This window comes from Haplochromis burtoni, unplaced genomic scaffold, assembly GCF_018398535.1.
Source record: "Haplochromis burtoni strain Fernald_Lab_line unplaced genomic scaffold, NCSU_Asbu1 Contig_91, whole genome shotgun sequence".
NCBI lineage: Eukaryota > Metazoa > Chordata > Actinopteri > Cichliformes > Cichlidae > Haplochromis > Haplochromis burtoni.
Window position 1 is genome coordinate 2,011,213 of NW_024582452.1, and position 20,710 is coordinate 2,031,922.

At 37.6% G+C, this 20,710-nt stretch overlaps 1 protein-coding gene across 8 annotated transcripts in view; it reads right to left on the reverse strand.

Annotated features, from left to right (window-relative positions):
- The window catches only part of LOC102291118 (melanocyte inducing transcription factor), a 29,094-nt gene extending 12,377 nt beyond the window's left edge, over positions 1–16,717 (reverse strand). For 2 of the 8 annotated variants that reach the window (XM_014334847.2, XM_014334846.2), the window contains exons 1-2: positions 15,587–15,858; positions 4,146–4,386 (exon numbers count right to left, since the gene is read on the reverse strand). In XM_014334847.2, the coding sequence (XP_014190333.1) occupies positions 4,146–4,386; positions 15,587–15,690 (345 nt within the window). In that variant the 5' untranslated portion in view covers positions 15,691–15,858. Of the gene's footprint in view, positions 1–3,661; positions 4,387–8,668; positions 15,862–16,685 lie in introns of those variants that run through there. The other 6 variants (XM_014334851.2, XM_014334848.2, XM_014334850.2 and 3 more) reach the window with 6 other exon arrangements.
- Positions 16,718–20,710: the final 3,993 nt, after the last annotated feature.

Sequence of the window (20,710 nt, forward strand, 5' to 3'; positions counted from 1 at the left end):
CACACACACACACACACACACACACACACACACACAGAATTCTAATATAGAAACAAAGAGGGCATTCAGGGCATTATGTGCACAAGACAAAGTATAAAGGTGCCCTAATTAAAACTACAAGCACAACTGCATACACCCATTAATACAGCACATGTAACACTTGGCTTTGAGTGAGTAAAAGTCTTGATTCATTTGTGCTACATTTACACACTGCAGGGTTAGGGTTAACTAAAATGATTGGCCGATCAATGAAAATGCTAAAAAACAAAATAAACAAACTAATAAACGAACCTATTCTGATAACTTAATTTGTCATTTGAGTGAATTTTAAGGTGAAAGTAGTTTCTAGATTCAAGTGCGGTGGAGCTAAGAATGTAAGGACTTGCTGCTTTTCTTTATCCATGTGATAGTAAACCGAAGATTTTGTGTATTTGGACTACTGCTTGTAAAAACGAGCCTTTTTTAAGATATGAAGCTGGAATTTAACCCTTTAAAAAATGGTGACTTTCGTTTTTCACTAAAATGTAGCAAATGAATGAATGACGCAAACAACAATGCAAACATAAAAATAAGATAATTTCGAATGAATCTCATTCTAGTACATGTAACTAGTAGGTTTAGGCAATCTGTGACAAAGACATGTTTAGCAGGTTGAAATCTGTTTGTTCTGTCTTTACATTGAAATGAGCACAGGGGCTTCTTCTAGCTTGTTTTGTCCTCAGGGATTTCCTAAATTATCCCACATAATTAGATGATCTCACTGTTTTGGGTGAATTCAATGGAGCCCCTGAAGGCTCACAGATCCCAGCCTGGAACATCTCGACCTTGTCAAGACATACGGCTCCTGTTGTTACATGGAAATAATTTTAGGCGTGACAAATCATTAGTTTATAAGCTGGAAAAAGGATCATTTAATGGTGTGCTTACAAAGCTGGCACACTTTGTGGAAACACAGAACATACATAGAGTGACAAACATCTACAGGACTGCTGCTGCATATAAACTACGTGCAAGAAGTTTATCGTGGTGATGTTCATGATTGATTTAGAACAGATTCATCACGTACTATTGCACACATCTACAATTAATCATTAGGTTTTCAGTTTCTGTAAAGGCCCAGCACGCAGAATAATGAATTATAGAGAGATCTTAGTGCCAGCAGCCAGCATTCAAACTTCACTTAACAGTCTTTCCAAAATACAGTTTAGAAATGTGGCATCAACTACTAACTCTTGGCATCTGTATCCATGGAAAACAAGAAAGCTTGTTGTTTATCATCTCGTTTTTAGCCACCAACAGGCCCAAGGGCATAAGCAACATAACCCCCAAAGAGTCAGAAACACTGCAGAAATGAGCACAAAGCATCCAGCTGTACTAAGAGAGGACGTAGGGTTAGTGCAGAATGACAAACAGTGATTTGTATTTTTTTGACTTGCATGCTACAGGCATTCCATGATGGGCCAACCAGGATATATTAACAAGACTGCCCCCATTTTCTATGCAGACTAGAAGAATAGGCCACTTTGTCTCACAGTTAAGCTGCTAATGTGCTCTGCAGAATTTGCAGACAGCAACTGTGATGCTAATGTGAGCAGCAATTTATGGGTTTTCCTCTGTACTTTTGTAATGCTGTCATGCAAAAGCCCAAATTACCACCGAATAAAAATCGTGTGTTGTTTGTATAAAACTTGGGTTAAAATGAGCAGGAACTGCTAAAAACAAAACAAAAAAAAAACTCCAACCAAACAAAAACAGAGATTATGATCACGTGAATTTGCTCATCATCTACAATCATATTGAGCAAAAAGGTACTAATAACTAACGTGATTAAAGTGATTAATCAGTGTTGGTTACTGCAGAGAGAAATGTTATTAAAGCTATCCTGTAATTTCATGAAATGAACACTGAAGGTTTTTTTTACATGTCATTGTGTGCTGAATCAGTTCTGAAATCCAAACCAAACTGAAACATCTGTGTGGTACTTCTGTGTATTTTCTTTTGTATATCGGTCACGAGCCGTCATATAATCCACAAAAATTGTACAGGGTACTTTGTTCTTTTTTGTGGCGCCATAAATCCTTTGAAAAAGGAAAAAAAAAAAAAATCAGAAATCATTTTTTTAACCCTTTCAGAAACCTATCCTACGTAAATTTCAAAGCAGTGTTTTTTTCTCTAAAATATTCCATGGAATGAAAGGGCTGGGGGCTAATTACAAGCATTCTTCACTGAATTAGCGTTCGGTGTGTGGTAAGGCTGTGCTCGCCTTTTTCTTGATCCCCAAACTGATCCCCTTCTTATTCCTAAAAAGGTCAGAGGTCACTTGGTTAATTAAGGGTCCAATCAGTCTTTAGATAAACTCATCTGAGCTTAATGTTTGCACTTTTTGAGGTCCAGCAGCTCTGCCTGGTACCCCTGAGCTTTATGTGGACTCTGCTAATCTACCAACAGACAGGAGAGCAGGTTAACCCAGCTCAACAGCACCAAGCTGGAATGGCCTTTTCATTTGAGGACTTCAGTCAATGAAGAATTTCTGTAAGCTCTCGCCAAAGCAGAAAAATGACTCTAACTTGATGTATTGTACACAAGGTTAGGGTTCGGGGAGGGGGCGTCCTAAGTCTTTCAAAGAGCTGCAGATTATAGAGAGTAAGTAATGTTTATACAGCGTGAGAAGGGTAATGTTTTCAATGGCTATACTGTTTTTGTCCTTTACTGTTGGCCCATGCCACACACATCCAAGGGTGATGAAAGTGTGGCTGGGCAAGCAACCATGAAATCTCAGAGAGTGTTGTGGGTGGATTTAACTCAACAAAGATTATTCAGTAAATCACAGTTTATCGGCATCGTTACTACTCTGAGATTAAACAGTGCAATTAAAATGTAGTAAATGTCTAGGTAAAATTATGACTAAAAGCTTTTAGCATACACACAGCTGAAATTGTTTGCCAAACATAATGGATAAACAGCGTGAATAGCTTCATACAACTGTCAGCTAACAGTATGGGTTAACAGTTGAAATCGCAAGATAAAACCACAACTAAACTGTTGACATAGTACCGATAAACTGATTAAACTTTTACCTAACAAGCACAAATGTCTGACATAGACAGATTTTTAGACCTTTAACTACAGGCATTATTAAACATAAGTATTTGTACGAGATCCTCTTATGTGTCACATATATTTTTCACGTGGAAGACTTGTTCCTGTTATTGCACAATTTTCTAAAAGAGGAAGTCAGAGACAAAACCAGCTGCTTATTGACAATCCATGTTAAAGAAATGCAAAATCTAAAAATGCACAAAAAGGCAAGTGTCCTCGTGAGTAATTACACTAACTACACAATATCTTAACACCTCGATATTGATATTTTTTTCAGAAATCACAAACAGAAAAGTTGAAAAAAACGCACTAAGTTGATATGTAAGGAAGACAAAATTCTCATAATTTGCACAAAAACACTTTCCAAATCACTACCACACAGTGTTTTTTTATAGGGAAAGCCACTGAATTCAAGGTAAAATGCCGGAACAAAAACACTACAAAAAAACCAGCAATTATACCAAAATCCTCAGAACACGACAAGTCGAATGAATTTCTAAAGATGTTTCATCAAGATTGCAACCTCTGAAAGCACATGCTGTGGACAAACAGAAAGACTTACCGAAATGCGTTGTTAAAATGCGCTCTCGAACACTACGGTCTCTACTCGTACAGAAAATCTTAACAGTCTCCTGTCCCTCAGACTGCCAAGGAATCAAAGCTATGAAAAGATGTGAATGTAGCTGAGCAAATAGGATTAAAGATGGCTAAATCCAAATGGCTGGAAGCACAGCATGCATTAAAGAGGAATTCTCTCAGGAAAGATAATCCCCATATACGCATTTTAACACACTTCACTCACTCCTGTTTTTTTTTTATTTTTTTTACACACAGTCATAGTAAACCATGATTGCCCGACTATTCATGCACGAGTCACTAAAATCTATAAATACATCTGGACCATTCAGGCTGCACCAATGACACATACAAAGTTTAATTCCACAAGTGGAAACTTTACACAGATACTGTAACAGCCTTCTAATAATACACATCACCCCATTCTTTGTTGCTCCCTACCATCAGAAACTTGAACCATGCTTTCTTACCTTTAGCACCTCCATTGGGACCTGTGCAGCAGGTGGTAAACTGACCGGGACACTGACATTGATGGCAGGCGTTTGGGCCTGTGTAGTTTGTGTGTACTGGGAGGCCTGTTGTCGCTGCTGCTCCCGCCGCTCCTGCTCCTGAAGCTGTTCCCGCATCAGCTGTTGCCGCAGCAGGATGCGCGATGTCATGGCCGAGGAGCTCAGCGGGGGCTTGGATGAACTGTGTTGGTCTGACGGACTGCTGCAGAGGGGAGAAAGGGATGATTGGAGAAGATAAGAGAGAAGGCAGAGGGTCGATTAGAAAGATGAGGTGAAAAGAAAGAGTGCTAGAAAGGGTAGAAAGGGGTCAAGAAAACCAGAAAAAAAGAAGAAAATTGAGGGACGATGGATGTAATAAAAAGCCAATGTTAGCATGAAGAAAACTAGCAGAGAGGATGACTTCAGGGGAAGAAGTCAAAAGGGAACTATTAGCTTTTGTTCTGCAAAAATTAATATTAAATGACTGGTTGATCTATGTTGATAACCTGTTATTTTAACCTTTGATGATCAGCCATCGTCAAAAGCTTGTCAAACAGAACAAGCAAAGCTATGGGAATTTGCAATGAGCACTTTTTGTTGCTATTTTTTATTTTACAAAGATAAATAATTAAGCAGCCCTGCTTATTTGCTCTTAGAAAACAAATACTTGAACCTCCATGAAATCACTTACTATCAATATCTATTATCAATTAAGATGTCCTTTCAAAAAGGAAAACAATGTTGTGATTTTAATGGCTTTGGAAGGCACAAGCATTTTGCATTTGTAGACAAAACAAAAAGAGGAACATTTTGTCTGTAAAGGTTGTTTCAGTTTTCCCACTCTTTTAAATTTAGATGGCTACTCCCCAGACAGAGTCCTGAAGTCCTAAAATAGAGAGTCTCTGCTGAAGCAGAAGTTGTCGGGACAAAGCCTCCATCGAGTGAGTGATCCTTTTGATAAAACTCAGTAAAATGTCTGGCCAATCCAGCTGTGCAGTAATCGCACTAATTAGCCAGCGGAGTCAAACAGCCTCAGCTTGCAGCGTATTCAGTGGGTGTTGAGCCCTCAACATACCATAAATCTCCCCTCAGCAGTGGATATAATCTCATTGTCTACAACCACACCCACTGAACCCTGCACCAGATATTAGACAAAACAATACTGTATAACAAATATATATATAATAAAATATATTATAAAAGCAAAACACAGGCTGAACTCTGGCTTTTCTCTGGAAGCACTTCAGTGGTTTGGGTGTCTAAATTCAACAGCTACGTTTCTTCCTTTGTTCCTTTGTGCTTCACCCAATATATGGAATCAGGTTTAGTGTTCAAAAGAATAATTCCTTCTGCTGTGTGACTTTGGGCGATTGTGTTTCCTTTCATCCCACAAATTTCATAACAAAAGTCACTAGATCTAAAACTCTTGATTTCCTCTGCCAGAGCCAGAGGCTTTGATTCTTCTTTTTTTCCTTTAATCTACTTCAGTGATTAAATGATCAACGGTTTGTTGCAAGAACAAATTCGTTTCTGTTCCCTTTCTTTTGGTTTTACAGTTCAAATGTGACATTTGAATTGATTTGGAACTACAGATGGATTTATTGTTACATTCTTTGGATAAACTAGAGCTGATTAATAATAATAATAATGATAATAATAATAATTAGTCACGTTTGTTACATGTTGAATGCTTTTGGTTGGAGAAATCAGCTTTTGTTAAAATGAACAGGTTTTTTTTTTTAAATGAACGCTTAAATAAAAAAACATAATATACACTGAATAGTTTAAGTACAGAAATGTACTGGATAGTACAGTACCTTTATCACCTACTAGAAATCAGTACTCCTAAAAACTTGAGGAACTTTCTGCTTAATTTGGATTTTCATGTATCTGACAGCTACATTCATGGAGGTTTTAAAAACACAATGAATTTAACAAAGAAGCTGTAATGTGTGGAAAGAATATAAAAAGGGCAACACAGTAGCATACAGTTTAAACTACCACTTACTTAAGTGCTTGCTTTTTACTACGTACTTCTAGATGCACAGAGTAGCTTGCTCAATTTCTGACCACCAGGAGTGCTACTGAGCAAAGTTTTTGGGTGGGTCCACAGTTTGTATGGCATTATTTGAATTTGTGTTGTGCATAAATGTCAAGGTTATAGTTAACTTCAACTAAACTCAAAGCAAAAACTGGTGTGAAAAGAACTTTATGAACCTACATATAAGTGGAAAGTTGGAAAGAAAACCAAAATTACATGATTAGTTACAGGAAATGTTTTTTGTTTTAGTCTTTGTAAATTTGCTCACATTTGTCAACACAACCAGCCTGAGGAGGCATTGGTGCGTGCTTATTGAGAATACAATGTATACATAACTCTTAAGTCAAATGTTTGCATAGTAATAGCCATTACAAACTTCCTAAGTCTTGCCCCTGGCAAATAGCCCACTTATTAAAATAATGCAGTAAAATGAATACTGAAACTAATAAAAAGTAAACTAAAAGGAATTATTATTAACTAAGAAAAATTTAAACATGCAAACCTATTTTGAAAGCTAACTTAGCTTTACTGAATTAAAAAAAACAAAAATAACTAAAAATAAAGTAACTGATGAGTGACTCGGTGAAGGTACTAATGCTTTTAGAAACCTGTCAAATAAGTGAAGCTAAACCAAGTAAGCCTCTATTCTGCTCACAGGCCTTACAATGCTACAAGATTTCTCTTTGTGCATCCTTTTGTACTAGTGTATATGGTCCTCAGACTATCAGTATAATATTCCTTTATTTTGATGTTGCTTATGGGAGAGAAGATCCTGTATCCTGTTTTTGCTTGTATATGCTATAAGTTACCGGTATGGTTCTTAGAAAGCATATAAAAATAGTAAAAAATTGACATCGGCAGAAGTAAAAAGTCAGAATTGCTCAAGAAAATTACAATTGATACGTCTCTTATAATCTTATAACTTATAACCGCTTTGCAATTGATTAAGAAATAATTTGTAAAGATGATGTGAAAACCACAGTGATTCTGAAAAGCTTGCTGTCCAGGCTTGAGCTGAATTAAACTTGTTGCACATTTATGGTGGAGTTTAGAGTTTTACAGCAGGACAAAAGTGCATTACCATGTTATTCTTTATTCATAATTGTTGGAAGAAATAATTGTAACCGAATTAAAATTCTGATACAAGTGCACAACACTATGTAATTCAAAGCATTGTAGGAGGTAGCATTTTAGGCTAAAAATTTGATATGACATGATCTAGGGGTAGTGTTAAAATAAAATAAAAGTATGACTTTGGAGAGTTATTTTCTCGTAAATTTTCATGTTCTTTTAGTTTTTTTTTGTAAATGCACCTGTTTTGTTTGTGTAAATTTGCTATTTTTTTTCATAAATGTGCAATTTTTTTCTTATAAACTTTGAGAAAATTGCAAAATTTCTCTTTTCAGAACCCTCAAAAAACACATTTATTTCTTTAGCATCTTTAGCTGCCCTATTACAAAACTGTACAACATATGACCTCATGGCTTTTTTTAAATTACGTTCTTAATAATTTGATTGACTTGTGTTTGTGTATATGAATGACCAGAAACCTCTCAGAAAGGCAAGGCTGAATGTCTCTGTCTCTTTCTCTCTGTTTCTTTCTTTTGACTGTTTGATGGCTCTTTGCCAAACAAACCCATGAAAGACATAAAAAGCTCTTTTGTCCTTTTAAAATTTCATTCGTGTGTGCGCACACCTCCTCTTATGTTCGTGTGTATCTCAAGGGAAAAAAACGAAAAAAACAATGGTTGTACAGTCTTGAAGAGTCCCACCCACTCAACTCATGATTCCTCTGATTCTGCTCACTACTGTGCCTTCATCATACTTCACCATTAGTCAAACTGTCAGAGCTGAGACTTTGAAGCAGAATTCAGTGACACACTAAAGACAACAAACAACCAGGAAAATTCAGCTGCAATACTGCATCAAGACAGAAATCAAGTAACATTGTGGAGCGACAAAGTCTGAGAAGAGTCAAAACACTGAGCTGTTAAAGGAAAATACTCTACAATAAAGATGCACTGCAGCTGTAAAACTGCTGGTAATTGACAGGCGATCGATTCTGCAGACCTAATGACTTCTGTGTGACTGAATAATAACTCTACCATTACAGTCTCATTAAAAAAAACAAATAACTAGCATGCCAAAACATGATACCTCTTCTGTTATTAACTTTATGTCTTAAGTATGAGATTTCTAAGCTTTTCAGGTGCTCGCTCCCTCGCTATAAGTGACCAGTGACCAGCTGCAATTAACTATAATAGACTGATAAATGTATATCCTGACATACAAAAACTATTCAGCACATAAAAACACAAGGAGAAATCTTCCAAGACTACTTCCCACATATAGCTCAGTGCATGGTGCCCTTCATGTGTACATAGTGTTGAACAAACATATAGATTCCAAAATAAAGCCCAAATGCACTGCAGCAATACCACAGATGCTGAGGCGCCATACTCACAGACAATCAAATGAACAGGGTCTGTACACTTGCACTCCTACAGCCTCCATATTTGTTTGTTTTTCCCTGAAGGTGCACCACCCGCCCTTGGAGAGCAGTGAAAGTCATGCTGGTGGTGCAGCGCTGAAAGTGTGTCAGAGAGGGGAGGCTCCAGGGCCCGGCCTGGAAGCTCCAATCGCCACGCAGAGTCCCAGGCATAGGACCAGCCCCGTGCAGAGCAACAGCAAAGCAGAAGAGAGGAGCGTGCAGGCGTCCACTGGAAACACACTGTCCATCAATATGCCGCTTTAAAACCACGCAGATAGTGTTACGCTTAGAGACATGTACCGACACGTGTTGGGTAGATGGACTACAACCAAGTAGGGGTCGCTGTCCTGTGAAAATCTTGTATCTCAAAAGTATCATAACTCAAAAACGTGTTTGCTTTTGCCAAGTGACATTGCATTTTAGAGAAACTGAAAGGATTTCAAATGGTTTATTTAAACCTTAAAGTCTCCCTTTATTTGTAAAATATGCTGCTTGTTGTTTCCTCTCATGTTTGACCTTCACAGTGCGTAATAATAAGTTTGACACTACCAAGCTGACTTCACATTCATCTGCTGAGGCATTAACCTTAATTTGAACTAAATATGTGTACATATTAGCATGACTTTTTTACAGCTTTCATGGCTGATACAAATACTCACTTTCAAATGACAACTGCAAAAAAAAGAAATAGTAGAATGCAACATATGTTCTGCTGCTGCAAGAGGCTGGCACACTACACAATAGAAATGAACTGACATGAAAGAAAAATAAAAGACACACTATGTGCTTATTTTCATTAGTTTAAACATCACTCCCCAGATTAGGTGTATTCTAAAGAACCACATTAAACTCATTAAAGCTCAACTTTTCTCCAGCTGGTGGCCGTTCAGTGTGTTTTTCAGGAGGCAGACAGTGACTTACGCAGACCACACTGCATATAGCTATACAGTGAGCACAGGATAAGAGCAGTGAAAATAGGCAATCTAACCAAAACACAGGCAAACTGAGTGCTAGTAACAATCCTGTCTCCTTTTTTCTTTCTCTCTACCAAACTGCAGGAGTTGCTGCCCTTCTAGCAGACTACACAACCTCTCTGCTGGAATACAAATGAGTGATTATGACCCTACATGACAGTGTATTGATCTACTTGGACTCCTGTGCTGATCAAACATGCGCAGCTTGGTGCAGCTGGCATGATAGTATGAAGTCAGTCACAAGCAGGCAAATCATAGATAATAGAAAGCATCTGTATGCATGTCTAGACCGTCAATTATGTGGGGTTTGTACACAGGGAATGCAATAGAAGTGATTTTTTTGTTTTTTGTTTATTTGTCTAAACACCAAACAGAAAAACAACTGTACAAATGATTTAAATTAGGTAAATAGTTCAACCCTGTAAATATCTCGGTAAACATCTGGGTAGAAACTTTGTATTTACTGTGCATAAACACTGCATAAGCACAGGAAATGCCTTAGCACCATCAAACACAGACAAAACAGCATTTTGTTGTATAGCCTATAAAGTTATATATAGCAATGCCTTTTTGGAGATATGGTGGGGCCCTACGCATTATTAGGTACATGGTTTTAATGTCGTGACTCACAGATATCCTGACCTGTAAAGCAGCAACTGTCACTGACTGCTGCTATAATAGCCTTTTTAAAAAAATCAAACAACCCATTGGTCTACAAAACAATGGCTATTCCATAAAGAACTGTTAAAATAAAATTTATACATAATTATTTCACTCTCAAGTACAAAAGCACAACAAAACAGTGTCAGTCGTAAAAGCATCTAAAGAGAAAATCAGGTACTTTGCAATGTGCTTCCAGGAAGCCAGGACTGGATGGAATAACTAGAACTTGCTGGGTCTTATTTCTGTAATTAGGCTCTGTGCTCTTAGTAATTCCCCTCACTTGTGTTCGGCAGGATGGCCTGCTCTAGCTGCAGCTCCCTCTCTTTCCTGTGTGCTTTAACAATGAGTAAGTAGAGCTTCCAAGGACAGTAAGGAGGAGCCTTTGATACGTTTCCCTACAGCAGGTTGAATGAGTGCAGAAGATTTTCAAGTTCATTGATATAACAATGATGTGCAAGCACAACATAACAGCTTTTCATTGTGAGACTGATTTATCCTCGGCTTTCCTTGAAGGTGATGACAGACAATCAACACATTCTTTCTTCGTAAATGAACCATGGTAACGATTCGTTGCTGTAAAATATGACTCTGAAAAAAAAATAAACGGACACAATTATGTGTGTCTTAACCACAAGTTAAAATTTAATAATTAAGTCACCGTGTAAAGGTATTTGTTTTAGCTGTTTAACAGTGAAGTGTGTTTTTTTTCAACAGCTAATGCATGCAAGTAATTACTTGTTATAACCTCTATATATCCTTGTAATAACAACTTACTGCTTAAATAGTTAATGAGTCATTTCCGTCTTTTTTCAAGCGAACGTGCCAAAGATTCACTGGTTCTGGTTCTTCGTGTATTTTATTGAGTAAACAACGAATTAATTCTGCACTAATCAATAATGAATCATCTAGTTGCAGGCTTCAGACGTGATCATGCCTGAAGGCTACATTTCTTTTAACTGTTAAGAATAATGACTTGTGTCAATAAAAGCGACACTCAAAGGCCTCCTCTGTTATTGCAGTTCCTTCTGGGCACCAACAGAGGCAGACAAAGATCACACGTCAGGAATATTAAAACTGCAAACCCAAATCAATCAGTAAATAAAAGATGTAGAGTTTATGATTTTTCTTTATTTTTATTTTATTCTTTATGAGGAAATCTTAAGCAGATGTGCTTGAAAAGCCACATAAGAGGTGAGAATGCAGAAAGATAACCATGATTACAGGACAAGTTGTTCTGACTGTATTTTACTCCAGCCTCAACACCTGTCTGTGTCACTTAAGCCCCTCGGTCTTTCTTAGATCATGGATGAACCTTTTTGGCATCTCTGTCTAGGACACCTCGTGGGAACAAGCTGCTCTGGACACATAGTTTCATAACCCTCAAACTCTGACTCAGCTCACGACCACTGGCTCATTGCTTTGACCTTAAATGCCTATTCTGTACTTCAGTTCTATTGCAGAAGAACTTAAATTGATTTGTGGATGTCCCCATCATTTTACTAAATTCTCTTTCCCTCTTCCTTATTTTAATTTGAAAGGTTTATTTTCTTACCAAAATATTACTACAAATGACCAAGATCTTCATTTGCTTGTTAGACACTAATAAGTTGTGAAAACTACAATATTTCTTCTGTATTTCTCTGCATCCTTGTCATTTTTAGGTAAAGTAAAATGTCACTTCCAAAGAACTCGATCCACATTCAAGGCCCATCATCTTTCCAAACATGCCTGTAAGGAGTGTGCATTAACAGTAAGCCTGAGGTTATTTTCTTTTCTCAGCTATCATTATTATATAAAGTGCCCTAAGGTTCATTATAATTTCTTCTTTACCAAAAACAAAAGTAAAAAAGTAAACAGAGTTTTGCAGCGTTAAAAGTTTTGACTGCAGTCTTTTTTTTTTTTTTTTTTTGGGGGGGGAATTTATGATTCAATTTTTGCTGACTTAAATCTGATACTTCTTTATTTTCAGCTGTGTAGAAGAAAGTTTTTTCAGGAGACTTTGAGTTCCATTCATGTTTTACCCCCCAGGCCAAGATCCAAAACAGAGAACCCGAAGTGTAGACCCGACCCACAAAGACCCATTGCAAGCTATTAAAACAGATATTTACTGAGCAACATAAACCAAGTCCCATTGTAAAGTTTTCACATTCATTCAATTCTTTATTTTCAGCTTTGTATGATTTGAAGAAGCTTTTGAGGAAGTCTTTACATTTAAACAGACAGAGATGCGCTAACAACAGTTAATGAAATGATTAACACTGACAATCTTGCTAGCAATTGCAGTTTTGCCAGAAAACCTTGGGATCCAGCATTCATGCAGGTGTAACTTTGATACATACTTCCACGCCAAGATCCCAAATGACAAAAAGTTCGAAGCTCCATCCGCGAAAACCCAGTCCCACAACCCACATGACCAAAGGGTCTGCCAATAAAAAGGTTCAGAATACCACAGAATACCCCCAATGTCTTTGCTCCAATGGGCCACAGCTGTTTTTGTGGCTTATAACAAGCAGGGGTTTTAATGTTGTGGCTGAAAGATGTACGTATGGCATTAAATGTTAAAAGTGATCATTCTGGCATAAATTGTTACGGAAACATGTTAATTGAGCAACAAGAAAATTTCATTGTGAGGCTGATACTAAAGCAACACATGTGTTTGTTTGGTTTCTTCTGCCTAGTGTCTGCTAATCTTTACTGGCCGGGGATCTTTCTGTGTAAGACATTTGCATATTTATTCATCCATATGGATTTAATATAGGCTATGCTCAAAATCTAGTCTGTTCATTAGAAAGCAAAACTTTCAGCCTCTGTATTGACTGAGGGTGCAAAAAAAAAAAAAAAAAGATCCCTAGACTCACAGTTTCTGATATAACACATTCCCTGCTAAATTTATATAGCTTATTTACACTGCATAGAAGACTAGTTTTGCCGCCTGTCTCACATCTATATTAGGCACAAAAAGGTTGGCACGACGTCAGCAGCAGTCTGTGTGCTCTGTCAAACTGATACGCAGACAGCCAAAAAACAAATAGATCTATGAAAGCTAAGATGACATTTTGTCGCACACAAAACTTCAAATTTAGAAACTTCTTAAGCAGCTATTAGAAGACATCAGACAACTCGGTAATCAATCAAACTAATTATAACCATTTTGCACAAAACTGTCTTATGGCACAGTCATCATGACTATTTATTATGCTGGGTCATCTTCATGTGATAGAAAGGGGAAGTGGGATACCTTCAATCAAAGCCACGGTTCAGACGACTTCACACATTCAGGAGAAAAATGACATAAAGAAAAACAAACAGCAATGATTCAGAAACCGTGCTGATACTTTGCGTATACTTGGAATGGCTGCTGCTGCTGCTACACCAGCAACGAAAACAACACAGCCTCAGATTCAGGCCAAGGGTGTATAACAGTGTAATGACATTTCACTAATGAAAAAATTGAAGACATTAGTTTAAAAAATGCAGAACTAGGTTAAAGGCTAAGACTGTCCAAGATGACAGTTCTTCCTCAAACAGTTCTTCTAACTGGTGTTTTGATTGAATTTAGAGAAAACGAGAGAAACCGCAAATCTGCAAGAAAATATCAAGAACGAGAGGAAGGAAAAAAAAAATAACTGGAGTCTAGCGAATGTCTGCAGCAAGAGTTCTGTCCGAACACAGTGGCGTACTGTCCTCTGGATGTCTCGCCCTGACAATGAGGCCATGTATCACCACCTCTAAACTACGTAACAGAGAGGAGCAGACACAAAATACAAAACCTCTGACACCATCCTGGTAATAGATGCATAATCGTCATCACCATCCTCATCACAGAGGGGCATGAAATGTTATAACTTACGACTTATATTACACCCCAACAGTATTTCATTGTGATTTGAAATCATCCATAAAGGTTGATATGCAATCATAAATTGCATAGAAAAAAGTTTATTATTTATTTAATAGTAACACCTGCCAAGGGATCTGTGGTTGTTACATGTTTTCTTACTTAATTTAAATTGAATCAATCACACCAAATGAGTATTGAGAATACTACAGTTCACTGTCAGTGAGGTGTTTAGAATAAGAACAAAAACATGGTCCCCTAAAATATTAAAACAAAAAAATAAGTCCACCTTCCAGTCATCTCATAGATTTTGCTTCATATTTCCCAGCTCTGGGATCAGTTTTCACTCTTAGTAAGAGTGAAAATTGTAAGACAGCAAAAAGGGCATTTTCTAAAGTTTCTCAGTATTGTTTTGATATGCTACACAGTAGACAGGAAATCTGTCATTTCATTGCATTAAACACGTGTATAAGACACATGTATAAGACATCAAACTTGCTGTGCATTACTTCCAGAAAAAGGGTGAAAGGTGAAACAACACATAGATCTGACTCAGCTAAATGTTTCTGAGGCTTCAGTGTGTCAAAGCTGAAACTAAATTAGTAAACGTCAGTGCTGCAAGCTGTTTTTTGTTTCTGTTCTGTGTCCTTACAAGAATAAACTGTTGTCAGGACTTGGAGCACTTTGTCCAGTACTACATGCACTTAAGTTATACAACTTTTTAATAGGCCAACAACTTGCTGAAAACTAAATTTTGTCTGCCTCTTTGGTTGCTGATTTATTTTATTGGTGAAACAACTTTAGAGCATTTAATATTAACTGTGAACTTATAAAGAAGGCAACACTCCTCCACTGAAAGAAACATCAGGTTTGATTTATTTATTTATTTATGTTACCACAGCTCATCTAACAGTTAATACTTTCTTACACACTTTTGACACTTCAAAGCTGTTAATGCACAAGGTGTAGTGCCATAGTAGACTTATAGCACTTTTTACACACATGTTGTTATGCAGTTATACTTAAAAAATAGGTCGTTCTCGGGAGATTTAAAGAAAAATCTCATAAATAACAATAAGTCACCATTCTGCTTTAGGAGCACCTGAATATCAGCCATCAACACAAGACAGGCTGAGCATCACCTTGCTAAACTCTGACCTGTCTGCTCCTCTGTGAGCTAATATTTGAAGTTGATGTTGACAAGACAACACCCATGTGTTGCATAACTTCATGCAAGCAGGATGACCATAAGGAACGAGGGCTGAAACCCGGGACCAGCTTCAGTAACATCAATGAGGAAGCCCCGCACATTCATAGACTTTGGACAACACTTTAAAAAGTCTGCAGCCTAATTATCACCTTAACCCCCAAAACGCTCCAGCGTGAGAAATAACTGTCCACGGCAAAAGAACTGACCTGTTTTTCAAGGGCTGACTCTTCAATTCGTAATACGTTTTAGGCTCCTCTTGAAAATCCTCTCCGACCTCGAAGTCGGGAACTATTCCCGATTCCGACTGCATACTTGCAGATGTCAACTTTTGGAGACGCTAAACCCTCTTTAAAAAAAAGCAGACGGGTGATATTCGTGCCCCAGTAGTCCGCACAGTACCAACCGTCAACGCAAGCCGCTTCTGCCCAGGATCCGGAGCTCTGTAGTCCTTCGCGGTAGCGGCTAAACTGCAGCTAACGGGCTGAAAATGATCCAGAAACTACAACTACCAAGATGCTCCGGGGATGTAAACGTCAGCACAATTCTGATTGGCTGCAGTATCCGACGGGATTTTTACCCCCCCCCCCCTTTTTTTTTTTTTGCTCGACCGGTGGAACTGAAATGTCAGTTTCATTTCCATAAGCAATATTTATCCCGCAATGTGGATTTCGTAATAATTGGCTGTAAAGACTTATTTTGAATTAGTAGCGTCTGCTCCAGTGGCCGTGCGTCTTTGCGGTCTTAGCTTTTGCATTTAAAGAAATGGTCTGCACATTTTGCCTGAATGCAGATACATTTAATATTGGTTAAAAATAATGGAGGGCGTTAATTTGCTATCACGATAAAAATGAATTATTTTATACCATGCCCACCGCCCGCAAAAAAATAAAAAAATAAATAAATGAAAAATAAAAATCCAGCCTTTGTGACCTGGGCATGCTGTTCAAGCAAGTTTGCGAAAGCATAACTACATTGTTTGCAAATAAAAATAAAATATATAGTGAGTTGTTTTTAAGCCTTTAAAGCACATATACCCAGAGTGACCTTGAAGTAAGTAAGAATCAGACTGGCGATGTGAGTTTCTAAAAATAAAAAAACAACAACCCAAAAAACAAAAAACACTGGATGTAGCAGTCAGTTAAATGAGTAAATCTGGAAGCAATCGCACAGAAACTGTTCAGAAAATCTAAATAAAAAACATAAATAACGGCACTTCTTACATTGCAGGTCATTCACAGCCTTGATATTTAGTGTTTTAAGTCTCTTATTGGGTCATGCAGATATTGCACCCGACTTTAGACCAACCTCAAGACGAGCCTCATGTCTCTGTTTTTCCCCGTTTCCCTGTGCAGACTGACTGACCGCTCGTCTTCCACTCTCACCCACGCGCTGTTCTCAGCACACCAAGTTTGGTCTCCTCAGTTGAAGTCTTGTCTGCCACTTGGGGGCAGTATAGAGCTAGAAAACAGTTTCGTGAGCCCGCGGGGGTGTGGGGGGGGCACCCTCTATTATAAAATGGAAATTTAGAGGTAGTTCAATATTTGCATTCACCCTCATCCTGTTGAACTGGTTTAAAGTCTGTATTTTATCAATGCAAATAGAATGCAAATATGATTCTGCTGGAAAGCACATACCCGGAGGCTAAAAATAAAGCCTTAAATAAAACGATGATAGCTGAACAGAATGAGAAATGGGATCAGAATGTTTTTTTCTTCTTCTGTATTTCTGCAATACTATTTCTGAGACACATAGCAGAAAAAAAAACACTCACATACAGCCAGCCAAATGACATGACACAGGAGCTGTAGAGAATCCGATCTACAATATACAGATAAATTACTTTGGATGTGGTACTGATTACCCAGGCCCTCCAACTGCATTAGACCTGTAACATTTATAGACTACTACAGCTTTTGTAATTACTTCCAGATATATCTTTTTAAGATATATTTTAAATAATAGTACTTAATGACACAATAAAGACTAACAAGTACAAATTTTGTTCCACAGTCCAAAATATAATGTTCTCTCAAAAAATATTATGAAGTCAATTTATTTTGAAAATGATTCCAAGCACAGTGATCTTTCTATCTTTGAATCATCATTTCTTAAATACCTATAAGAATATGCTGATTTTGCAAATTATAACACATAAATGAATATTCTTCAATAAGCCCAGTGAAGCAAGAACATATAAATTTAAGGACCTGAATATGAGAAGAAGAAAAATCACTGTGAGAAGAGTCCAAAATTCTTAGTTTTAATGGCAGTGCAAAAGCCTGCTCACCATCCATCCACCCTTCCAGCCATTGTATTACACAAGGGGACCACAGTATGATGGGTGAAAGACAACACGCACCCTGCAAGGATTGTCAGTGTCAGCACATTAGTAAATAAACTTGATTCAGTGCCCTTAGGTAGAAAACCAATGTTTGTGTTCATGTTTTCCAAGTTATCCAAGTGTCAGTGCTCTATCTCTTTTTGGCAGAAATGGTTTGTAAATAAATACTTACACACCTCATAAACTTTTGTGGCAGTTGCACGTTTAATTTTTTTTTTTTCATTTTGCAGAAAAATATAGTGTTTTATGGCTTCCCATTTTCTACCTATAGCAAAAACCGAGTTTGCATGGACAAATATCTGGTCAATTGTTGAAATAAAATTATTATAAATTGAAAACCTTCACAATTTATACGTTTAGCTGAACTCTTAATCTTCAGCTAAAAAATTTCTACTTCACTTAAATTTGAGTTCAGGACTGATTTGTTAATAATATTTGTTTAATATTTGAATATCTGAATATACACATTGTTTTGTAATGCCAATAACATCTTCAAACCCTGGTACTGGGAGAAAATAAGAATACTTTGGTATCAGTTAATTAGCTAAACAAACAACGGCAAACTTCTTTAAAACAACCCACATATCTTGCATCATCCTGGCTATGTGCCCTGAGATAAGTGAACACAGGGATAACTATTCAAAGACTAACACACTATTATTTACTCAAGGATGTGCAGATTTGAAAGGCATTGGCAGCCAGTGCAAACATTTCTGCCATATAAAATAACATGAACTGCAGTGGTGGTCATCGATAACGTCTCAGGTATGAAAAAACACTCTGGTTTACCTTTGTTTTCAGTCACGGCTTTTAACTTGAAGTCTGTCAGCCAGTCATCAGTGACTTGCAACCGTTTGCCAAACAACATCCCGGAATATGAGCCAAAGGTGTCCGGTTGCTCTAGTAAGGATGACTATCAGCTGCTGATCGGCTTGTCTGTTGAAAAACACACCAATCCAAGAGACCAGGACTCATTTTAGCAAATTTATTACCATAATGAATGTCGGATCACTTGATAAACTAAGTATTATTATTTATTATAAGAATGTTTATTTGTGTTTCAGAATGACAGTTTTAAAAAAAAAAGTAAGTAAAAGCTTGTGTATATGTCACCTTTCAATATAAATATAACAAAGTGCTTCACAACATAAATGACTGAACATAAAAACAAAAGAAACATTTTAGCTGCTTTTTAAAAGAGTCCACAGTTCAGTGGGAGAGAGTTCCAGAGTCTGTGGGGGACTGCTGCAACAGCTCTATCTCCTTTAGTTCTTGGTCTTATATGAAGCCCAGCTACCAAGCCCTGATCACATGACCTGAAGGACCTGGTGGGAATCTATGGCTGTAAAGATTCACTGACGTATGCCAGTGCTTGTCCATGCAGCTCTCTAAAAGTCACAAGCAGAATCCTAGAGCAGACAGGAAGCCAGTGAAACTGAATTATCAATGGTGTGGCATGTGAGTACTTAGAAGACTTAGTCAGATGCCTCGCAGCGGCATTCTGAATAACCTGCAAACATTCAGAGGAAACTTTGTTAAGACAAGTGAGCAGTGAATTACAATAATCCGGGTGTGACGAAATAAAGGCATAAGTAACATTTTCCAAATAAGGGGGTGACACGGTGAAACTCAACTTGGCAATACTTCTTAAGTGATAAAGGCAATAGCAAACCAGAGACTTAACATGAGCATCCACAGTTAAAAAGTTACCCCAAGATTCCTGATAGAAGATTTACCAAAAGGGGCGAGGAGAGCTTTCACTACCTTAAGCACAAATCGGTCAGGGGCACAAACAAGGGCTTCATTTTTCAGGGAAAGCTGTCAGCCATTCAACTTCTCAAGTTGCTTAGTAGTCTAAGCACCCATGCAAGGTCTGTAACTTAAAAAACTCTTTGCGCATAACAGAGATATATAACCGAATGTCATCTGCATAGCATAGATAAACAATGTCCTTAACAGTGGTAGTCATATGCTGAAGAAAGCACAGCTATAACAGAAACAGTAAAGACCCCAAAACAGAACCTTATAGCTTGGAAGCAGCTACAGAGAAAGATTAACTTGACAGATTTGAAGACAGTCTCAGCAAAGCAGACCTCTATACACTCTCAGAAAGAATATTTTCAGTCCGCGTCCAAGTGTCGAAACATTTCTCCCACTGAAAATGTAACGTCCAGATGAACAGAATCAACTTTGTGGAATTTCCTTTCCTGCATGATTGAGCATGCATCAGGACACCCCCATGCAACCATCCAGTATTTCAGCCTGTTACACATAATGTGATTGTCAGCAGTCTCAAACATCAGCAAAACAAAACACTATCCAGCACATGCATCAAAACAGCATTTGAGAGTACAAAAATAGCTGTTTTGGTTTAATGAGCTTCAAGAAAGTCATAGTTTATCAGTGATGCTGCATTTCTCCAGGACTTTATGAAAAACTGAATGGCAGTTAAACACAGTTAGATGTGCATAAAATTTGATGCACACCCCTTAAGTAAATATTGTGTTTTCATTGTTCAATGAAAATGATGAAGATTGATAACTTGGAGAATACTTTCTGTGAGCAGTTTTAATAAGTATTTTTGGGGTTTATTGACTGAATTGCAAAATCCGATTATAAAAGGAGGAGACATGCTTGTTGCTACCAACAAAAATACAGAAGGTTTCTTAATAAGAATCCCGACTCCTGGAATAAATTAAAACCACAGCTTGCCAGATGATAGAATAATTTCTAATGAGGGTAACGAGGGTAATGAGGGAATCCTACTCTTTTGTTTATGAGAGCATTTTTCCTGTAAGGAGGAGACTCATTGGGCAGATGGTTTTGGGGGATCTTAATGAGATACTTATTCATGTCTGATGTCAGAAATCCAAGAGCATGGGGGTGGGGATACCTCGCCGTGCTGGCAGGCAACGGCATTTACAGCAGACTGCAGTGACACTAGTGTTTTTGTTTTTTGTTAGGGGTCTAGGGTCAATGAAAAAAACAG